This window comes from Dermacentor silvarum, chromosome 6 (assembly GCF_013339745.2).
Source record: "Dermacentor silvarum isolate Dsil-2018 chromosome 6, BIME_Dsil_1.4, whole genome shotgun sequence".
Taxonomy (NCBI): domain Eukaryota; kingdom Metazoa; phylum Arthropoda; class Arachnida; order Ixodida; family Ixodidae; genus Dermacentor; species Dermacentor silvarum.
Genome location: NC_051159.1, coordinates 188,072,632 through 188,082,560, shown reverse-complemented (window position 1 = coordinate 188,082,560; position 9,929 = coordinate 188,072,632). Strand labels below are relative to the sequence as shown.

Below are 9,929 nucleotides of genomic sequence, written 5' to 3'. Positions count from 1 at the left end.
TCAGAGTCGAGATCGCGAGGATAACTCGCTGCACGTTACATGCACACCACCAGGAAGTCCGAGCCCGGCCCGGGCCCGTGTCAAAAAGCACATGCCGTGCCCGAGCCCGGCCCGAGCTCTAGTCTGAGCCTCGATGACTTCGTCGATGTTGTGCATGCCTAGCTGACCAACCTTTGTTGTGCTTGCTCTTTGTGGAATGCCCAAGATCTGTTTGATACTCTTGCGCATGAGTGTGTTTAGTTTTGTCTTTTCTATTTTCGGCCAGCTGTGGGCACAGGCGACGTAATTAATGTGGCTCATAAGGAACGCGTGGTATACGCGCAGAACGTTATCTTCGCAGAGACCCTTCCTGCGCCCCGAGACTCTGTGGATGAGTCTGATAATGTTTTCGGTTTTGGCGGTTAAGTGTTTGATCGTGAGTCCGTAGCATCCGGTGGCTTCGATTAGGAGCCCAAGAATGCGTATGTGGTTGACTCGCAGAATCTGTTGTCAATCTCTTGTGTGTAATGCTATCGGAAGTTCGTTTAGAGGAGTTAGGTAGCGGACTCCTTGACAAGACTTGCGAAATAGTAAGAGTTCCAATTTCTTGGAGGAGAGTTTCATTCCTGTGTCTAGTAGGTACTTTTCCGTGGCATCTAGGGCAGACTGTAATGCCTGCTCCATGTCTGCCAGGGAGCCTCCCGGGCTCCAGATGGTGATGTCATCTGCGTATAGAGCGCAGCTTACGTTCGGGATGTCTCGTAGTTTGTCTGCGAGGCCCTTCACCACTACGTTGAATAGTAATGTAGAGATGACTGAGCCTTGCGGTGTTCCGACGGAGCCCAGCGTGTAGGGGTCCTACTTAAGTTGTGAGACTCACAGTCGGGCTTCTCTGTCTTTTAGGAAGGAGCGTACGTACTCCTGAAATCTCTGGCCGATGTTGAGGCCTGCCACAGACTCCAGTACGAAGCGGTGCGAGACGGTGTCGAATGATTTCGTGAGATCGAGGGCGAGGATGGCGCGAACGTCTCTTGTTTTAACGTCGAAGATCTGTCTCTTTAGGAGTAACATGACATCTTGGGTGGATAGGTGGGGTCAAACCCTAACCTGTTGTGTGGGAGGAGTTCGTGTTCCTCAATGTAGCGTGACACTCGGTTTTGAATGACGTGCTGGCGTACTTTATCCACGCATGAAGTAAGGGCAAACTGTCGAGGTTAAGTGGTTTGCCGTGTTTTGGAATGAGGACCACCGTGGCAGTGCGCCATTGCGTTGGTACCTCTCCTGTTTCCCACACGTGGTTGATGTCTTTCGTGAGTGATGTAATGGCTTGGTCGTCTAAGTTACGCAACATACGGTTGGTTACCCCGTCGGGTCCTGAGGCCGACCTGCTGTTAAGGTTGTGTAACGCCTCCAGTAGCGCACCCAGGATCTCTGCCAGGGGAAGGGGGGGTTGAGAGTTTGCAAATACCATCTAAACAGCACTAATTTCCATTTCTTCACGGTAAATTGTCAAACAAATGCAATCGATTGCGCGTCTTACATCTTAGTTGCAGCACTCAAATGCGTAAGGAAAGAAAAGGGGTTAAACAAAAGGGGGGGGGGGGGTTAAGTGGGCCTCAGGGGGGGGTTACAACCCCCGAATCCCCCCCCCCCCCCCCCCCCCGTCGGTGCGCCACTGAGCGCCTCTCTAACTTCTGCTTCCGTGAAAGCAGCGTCTAGTTTGGGAGTGGTTTCGCCCTTTATGGTCGTGTAATCGTTGGGATGAGCGTCTCCGAGCGGAAGGTATCGTTTGACAATTTCTTCCAGGACGGACTCTTCCGTTCCCCCTTTCTCTTTATGTGAGTGTAGAAGTCGGTTTAGCGCGTGGCTTTGATTATCCTTCGTTTGGTTGTCGTCTAACACGCGTTTCAGGAGGTTCCACTTACCTCCGGTCCGCATTCGGCCATCGACCGCCGAAGAGAATTCGTGCCATTGAATTAAGTCTTGTGAGCTCCATACAGTATTGGTCTATGTCTCGGTTGAGGATCGCGATGCGTTTGCGCAGGCGTCTGTTCAGACGTTGCTTTCTCCATCGCGTAAGTGTCGAGGCCTTGGCCTCGAGTAAGTGTGCGAGGTGAGGGTAACCCTTGGGACCTCCAGTTCCGTTTGTATAGTTTTCGTGGCTCTAGTTGCGTAGCCCTTTATCGCAGAGAGGAGTTCCGTGAAGGAGTCGTACGTGTTCGTGTCTTCCTTCCGTAGCTTACGGAAGATGTCCCAGTCTTTGAGGGTGAACGATCGGGGTGGGGCCGTCGTGTTTGGTATTTCTGTGCGTATGACGAAGTGATCGCTGCCCAGATTCTCTTGCGTGTTCGTCCATGTGTAGTATGCTACATTTCGGAGTAACGTGAGGTCCGGCGTAGTATCGCGTCGCGTCGACGTACTCAATCTGGTAGGGAACCTGTGGTCCGTCACCAGGGTGAGCGAAAGGTCGTCTATTGCGCGCGAGAGGGTTGTTGCCGCTAGGCTTGATTGTGGGGTAAGCCTACGACGGGTGGGGGCCGTTGAAGTCACCTGCGATAATGAGTGGTGAGTTTCGTGCCAATGATGTGGCTTTAGTAAAGATCGCGTGGAAGGATTGTTTGTAGTGCGCGGGGGAGCTGTAGATGTTTAGTACAAAAACGCTTTATTTTAAGAGTCGGTTAGGTACGAGCTCGATTAGGATCGCCTCGAAGCGACTGTTTTTCGGTAGGACGTCGTGAACGCAGTGCGCGAATTTCCTATTAACGAGCGGGGCGATGCCTCTCCTGGCGTCCCCTCCTCTTTGGGAGATGGGGTTGTACTCCGAGAACGGGAGGGTTTCGCATAGGGTTTTTTCTCAATAGCATTACGTGCGGCTTTTTTGGTTGAATATTGAGGTACTGTTGTAGCGAGGATTTGCGTTTCGCGTAGCTAGCGCAATTCTACTACCAATTTTCTAAGGTATCCCGTGTCGTGTTAGCCATGATGGTTTTGCGGGGGATTTATTGGTGCGGAAGGGTGCCCCGTCGTGTCCATCTGTTGTGGCTGACTAGCTTTGTTTGTAATTTTTATGGCGACTTTGTTTTCGACCACCTCTACACGATTCGTTCGGGTACGAATACTTTCTTGGTTCTCTCGCGTGAGGCGCAGAATTTTGCCAACTGTGTCTTGAGGTGCATTACTCTCTTCTTCCGTCTCTGGGAGCGGAGGGGGTTTGCGTTTGGCTGCGCTTACTTTTACGTTTGTTTCTTGGGGTGGTGCTTGTTCGGCAGCTTTAAGGTATTGAATCTGCTGTTTCGTGTCATTAAGCTGCGCTGTAAGCACTTATATGGTGCACTCGGGGACCCGCTAGTTCCTGTCATAGGGATGTGACTATCTCGCTCTCATGCTCGGGCAATGAAGACCACGTTACCTGTTTAGTAGATGAGGCGTCCCGTTGCTGTTGCTGGTGTTGTTTTCCTTGTACTCGGTCGGCCCACGTCAGTTCGGTGTGGCCGGATGTAGGGCGCCCCCTGGAGCGGAAGCGGCTGTTGCGTCGTCCCCTGGAGCGGGAGCGGCTGCTGCGGAGGGCGCTGCGGCGCTCAGGTGTCGGCGTGACCGAGCGATTCCTTGTGGTCGCTACGGAAATTCCCGAGGTGGCACTCGAGTCGCGGTGAATGGCGCCGCTCGGTCCTCGGGAGCGGCTGCGGCCGCGTCGGTTGCGTCTGCGGCGTCGTCTCTGCCGCACGATGTAAGGGGCTTAATTGAAACTTGCGTTTGCAGTCCTTGTCGGCGGTGGGGTGTGGTCCGCCGCACAGGGTGCAGTGAAGGGTACACTGAGGCCACACTTCCGGCACAACGTGGTGCTGGGGTTAGGGCAGACATCCGCGCGATGACCGATGTTGCCACAGTTGTAGCAAACTTCCGTCTGTCTGCGTAAGAGCGTGCATCGAACAATGCTTGCTCCGCAGTAGATGTAACTTCTTGGTACTTGCATTCCTTGGAAAAGGGTTGTCACGGCTATGGTGTTCTTCATTCTTTTCACCTCCGAGGCATTGGCGTTGCGTTTCGTGGCGATCAGGTCTCGGAGTTGGGAGTCGTTGAGCTCGAGGTCAATGCTTCGTACTACGCCTTTGCAGGTATCATCGGGTGGGGCCGGGTGCATTGCGACCCGACACGTAGTATCTTTCATGCGAATCTATTGCACCGTGGCGTATTCTCTTGCGTTACGTTCGCTGGGAGTGCATATGACGAAGATATTCTGAGTTACGTTGGGGCAGATGGAGTCTTCCGTGATGTCTTGAGGAGCCAGGGCTGCCGCCATCGCCAGGGCTTGCTCAACCTGCACTGGTGTGGATTTGGCCACGTTGAGATCGTCTCGGGGTCTCACGATGATACGGAACGTGTCCCTCGGTAGCTGAGGGAGTCTCGAGGTAGCGATGAAGCGCTGGTATGCGCTCTTCGGTCCGGCGGTGCGATCGCCTTCCCTTCGTCTGCCACGTGTACTTGACGAACTTGTTCCTTGAGGTTGACTGGCCTTGCCCTTGCTTGGTCAGCGGTTATATGACGTGATCCAACCCGGGTCATTCGCGTCTTCCGGCGATATCGTCTCAGCGGTGACGATTTCCATGGCGGTAATGAGTGACTTGCGGTGTTAGGCCTAGGCCTACCCACCTTTGCACGCCGATGTTGAAAATTCGAATGCAGAAAATGTTGAGAAAGAGTCCACCCACCAAAATAAATCCGGTATCCACGGAATCCGTGTAACTTGCTGCTTTCGTTGGTACGCAATTCACTTCGATTTGGGGTGAATAACCTCGTGAAATCATTGATGACATCGGCAGACGATGATTTCGCGTCCGCACTAGTCATCGCCCCTTCTTCCAGCAGGGTCATCTAGTTTTTTTTTCTTTTTTTTTTTTTAGAGGTGCGTTATACTAGATTTTGGTTGCAACGGCACTTCTCTTTAGACACTGCATCCCCAGAAATAAAAAAAAATATCACAGTTTCGCCCTAAGGGCGAAGCAATGAATACGATCGCAACACAGCAATGTCATACGAAGTAAGGTGAGCGGCTTTGGTAGCAATATGAATTGTAAACATGAGCTGATTAAGTACCCACAGATCTGCGCGATCCTGTCAATAGAACATGTCAAGAGCGCATAAAATAACGCTTGTCATAAAATGCCGCTACGCGGTCAGCATAAAAAAAAAAAAACAGCAGTGTTCATAAAACAAGCACAAAAGGCAAAAACGCGTTAAAGATATGATGACAGCAGTGAATTCTCTTTATCTAACAATGAAACAGAAGGATGACTGATGCATTTTTCTTTTTAGTTTATCAATCCAGTGAGCTTCCACAATTTCTCTCGCGGTTTGATTTCTATGCCTAAACAAAATGGCGGTGCTTTCAAGACAAGGTGAGCACGCATGTTCTTCACAATGCATCGCCAAATGCGTACTAGGGCGACCTTTGAGACTAGACAAGTGTTCCCTTAGTCTCGTGTTAACGCATCTCGAAGTCTGCCCTACGTACACATGACCACACGTCAAAGGAATCTGATAAACAACGTTCATCGCGCAATCGACAAATTGGTTCTTACGTGGATGTTTTATACTACATCCTTTCTTAGCATCATCCTTACTTTCAAACTTACTTTTGACCTTAGAACACACGCTACCTATTTTGTTTTTTGCTGAAAACACCACTTTTACTTCGTAACTCCCAGCCACCTTCTTAAGTCTGTGTGAAAGGCCATGAACATACGGAATCACTGACACCTTAGAAGCTAAATCTTTCTGTCTTTGATTACTTGTGCATGATTCTTTATCCTGTTTTAGTTTTTTCATTAATCTAGAGCATGACGCCAGCATCACAACGACTGGGTACCCAGCATTTCTCAACCGATTGACTTGTTCAAGAAATGCAATGTTTACAGTGTGATAACATGATTTCAACAACGCTGATCTGAAACATGAAATGACTATACCATTCTTCACAAGCCTGGAATGGTTAGAGGCATAGTTCATTAGCGGTTTTCCATCTCGGGGCGAGAATGACCAACACACATGTTCCGGTAGAAATTCTAACTTGACATCTAGAAACTGTAGCTTATTATCTACTGGTACTTCAGAAGTGAATGTCAAGCCCTTGCCCAGAGAATTAAAGGATTTTACTACCCTATTTCTGAAAACATCTTTGTCTACATGACAGCCCAAGATCAAGTAGTCATCTACATATCTGTATACCTTATATACTACACCTTCTAAATCTTTTGCCAGCTCTCTGTCTATGCTTCCCAGAAAAATGCTACTAAGGATGGGAGCTACCTTTGACCCGATGCACACGCCCCCTGCCTGTATATACGTTTCATCACAGAATCCTACATGTGTATTAGCTAAATAAAAATGCAGAAGTTCAAGAAAGGACTCAACAGTCATCCCGCACGTGTTGCGAAATGACACCTCGTCATTCTATTTGTTATGCAATCATTAACACTGCGCATTAAGGGCCCATGCGGCAAGGAATAATAGAGGTCTTGAACATCTATGCTGAATCCCCAGCTGCAACTTGTACTATCTGATGCCAAAAATTTCACAAGGCCTTCAGAGTTTTTTAATAAGTACGGATCCTGTACTTCTAAGGAATTCAACATTTTCTGCAAGAATCCTGCGACCAGAACCTGCCAACACCCTCGCTCGGACACAATTGGCCTAAACGGAATTCCTTGCTTATGTGTTTTTGCAGTAAAAAATATATCCAATATCATTCCTTTTGAGTTCTTTACATGTGACGGGAGCTTTTCTTGGTTACATTTCTTCAATAGCTCCACCGCCTTCTTTTTTACATTTTCTACATTCACATCACTTTCTGGTTGTTGTACCAAATGATTGTTATTTAGAAAAAGCTTTCCTAGCGGTGAACAAGTGCTTTAGAAAAAGTGATGTGAATGTAGAAAATGTAAAAAAGAAGGCGGTGGAGCTATTGAAGAAATGTAACCAAGAAAAGCTCGCGTCACATGTAAAGAACTCAAAAGGAATGATATTGGATATATTTTTTACTGCAAAAACACACAAGCAAGGAATTCCGTTTAGGCCAATTGTGTCCGAGCGAGGGTGTTGGCAGGTTCTGGTCGCAGGATTCTTGCAGAAAATGTTGAATTCCTTAGAAGTACAGGATCCGTGCTTATTAAAAAACTCTGAAGGCCTTGTGAAATTTTTGGCATCAGATAGTACAAGTTGCAGCTGGGGATTCAGCATAGATGTTCAAGACCTCTATTATTCCTTGCCGCATGGGCCCTTAATGCGCAGTGTTATGATTGCATAACAAATGAGAATGACGAGGTGTCATTTCGCAACACGTGCGGGATGACTGTTGAGTCCTTTCTTGAACTTCAGCATTTTTATTTAGCTAATACACATGTAGGATTCTGTGATGAAACGTATATACAGGCAGGGGGCGTGTGCATCGGGTCAAGGTAGCTCCCATCCTTAGTAGCATTTTTCTGGGAAGCATAGACAGAGAGCTGGCAAAAGATTTAGAAGGTGTAGTATATAAGGTATACAGATATGTAGATGACTACTTGATCTTGGGCTGTCATGTAGACAAAGATGTTTTCAGAAATAGGGTAGTAAAATCCTTTAATTCTCTGGGCAAGGGCTTGACATTCACTTCTGAAGTACCAGTAGATAATAAGCTACAGTTTCTAGATGTCAAGTTAGAATTTCTACCGGAACATGTGTGTTGGTCATTCTCGCCCCGAGATGGAAAACCGCTAATGAACTATGCCTCTAACCATTCCAGGCTTGTGAAGAATGGTATAGTCATTTCATGTTTCAGATCAGCGTTGTTGAAATCATGTTATCACACTGTAAACATTGCATTTCTTGAACAAGTCAATCGGTTGAGAAATGCTGGGTACCCAGTCGTTGTGATGCTGGCGTCATGCTCTAGATTAATGAAAAAACTAAAACAGGATAAAGAATCATGCACAAGTAATCAAAGACAGAAAGATTTAGCTTCTAAGGTGTCAGTGATTCCGTATGTTCATGGCCTTTCACACAGACTTAAGAAGTTGGCTGGGAGTTACGAAGTAAAAGTGGTGTTTTCAGCAAAAAACAAAATAGGTAGCGTGTGTTCTAAGGTCAAAAGTAAGTTTGAAAGTAAGGATGATGCTAAGAAAGGATGTAGTATAAAACATCCACGTAAGAACCAATTTGTCGATTGCGCGATGAACGTTGTTTATCAGATTCCTTTGACGTGTGGTCATGTGTACGTAGGGCAGACTTCGAGATGCGTTAACACGAGACTAAGGGAACACTTGTCTAGTCTCAAAGGTCGCCCTAGTACGCATTTGGCGATGCATTGTGAAGAACATGCGTGCTCACCTTGTCTTGAAAGCACCGCCATTTTGTTTAGGCATAGAAATCAAACCGCGAGAGAAATTGTGGAAGCTCACTGGATTGATAAACTAAAAGAAAAATGCATCAGTCATCCTTCTGTTTCATTGTTAGATAAAGAGAATTCACTGCTGTCATCATATCTTTAACGCGTTTTTGCCTTTTGTGCTTGTTTTATGAACACTGCTGTTTTTTTTTATGCTGACCGCGTAGCGGCATTTTATGACAAGCGTTATTTTATGCGCTCTTGACATGTTCTATTGACAGGATCGCGCAGATCTGTGGGTATTTAAGCCGGTGGTTCTTCAATAATAAACATCAGTTGTTAGAAAGCGCTCGTCCTTGTGTCTCCTTTTCTTCGTCCCTGTTTGTGCGCAAAAATTTTAAGAAAATGAATCTGTTCCAACTAGGCCGACTCGCAGTTATGCTGATTAAGTAAGCAGGTGTGCTGCGGCGTAAGTAGACCGACATGAAGAGAGACTCGGTGACCACGAGAAGGCGCGTGTGAAACGGTGATGTTGATGAGAAGCGCTTCGCGTGGGCAGCGCGTGCGAAGGGACACACCTGTAGCGCTGCACTGCCGATCCGGGCAGCATTGCATGTGTAGCGTGCGTTGGAAAATGTGGCCCGACTATTACTAACTGAATGAACAAGCGTGGTGTGAGCGCGCACAAACAAACACGAATAGATCACACTGAATGAATGCAGACAACGACTGTCAAAACACTGGCAGCAAGCGCATACGCCGCAGCGGGCGAAGGTACGTGCGGTCTATCGCTTCAGCGGAAACTGAGCGACGAATGAACAGCGCATAAAGGTCAGATCCGCGTGGAGATAAGAGACGGTGCGGGCGAGCGACGAGCGTGGTTGTTGGCAGAGTAGAAGTGCGCCCCCCCCCCCCCGCTTCCTTCGGCGCTGGCTTCCCGCTTCCTTGCTTGCGCGTGGGAGATTGAGTGCGTTCGCTCTCCGTGATAGCGCGCGTCCCCGCACGCTTCCGCTTGGGCATACGGCGCGCGGCGAAGATTTATCTATACGGAACCTCACGGCGACGGCGACGCCGACGGCAGAATCCGTTGAAGTGTCCATATAATTGCTATTGCAATAAAAGCAAGCGCTTTAGGAGAACAAGCGGCGGAGAAAAGAGTAGATGGCGGTATTTGGGGCTTTAGTCGCCGCTCCCGTGGTCTCTAAAATTTTGCACTCGACTGTACTTTGTCCGGCTGTGGCGGTGGCCCGCACCGTCTCTTATCTCCACACGGCTCTGACCTTTGTATGCGCTGTGCATTCGCCGCTCAGTTTCCGTTCAAGCGATAGATCGCACGAACCTTCGCCCGCTGCGGCGGCTGCGCTTGCTGCCAGCGTTTTGACAGTCGTCTGCGGTCATTCAGTGCGATTCATGTTTGCTTGTGCGCGCTGACACCTAACGCTTGTTAATTCAGTTAGTAAGCGAATGTGTCCATGTTGTATGCAGCCGATAAACTACTATCCCTACTCCGAATAGCTCTCTACTAATTTGCTATCCCTTTTCGGGCGAAACTGTGACATCTTTTTGTTCTTAGTCCTCTACCATTCTA

At 48.2% G+C, this 9,929-nt stretch overlaps 1 protein-coding gene across 1 annotated transcript in view; it reads right to left on the bottom strand.

Annotated features, from left to right (window-relative positions):
- Positions 1–1,338: 1,338 nt before the first annotated feature.
- The window catches only part of LOC119457114 (uncharacterized), a 9,936-nt gene continuing 1,345 nt past the window's right edge, over positions 1,339–9,929 (bottom strand). Inside the window, exons 3-5 of the mRNA XM_049669216.1 lie at positions 4,226–4,448; positions 3,389–3,694; positions 1,339–1,410 (exon numbers count right to left, since the gene is read on the bottom strand). Of these exons, the coding sequence (XP_049525173.1) occupies positions 1,339–1,410; positions 3,389–3,694; positions 4,226–4,448 (601 nt within the window). The remainder of the gene's footprint in view (positions 1,411–3,388; positions 3,695–4,225; positions 4,449–9,929) is intronic.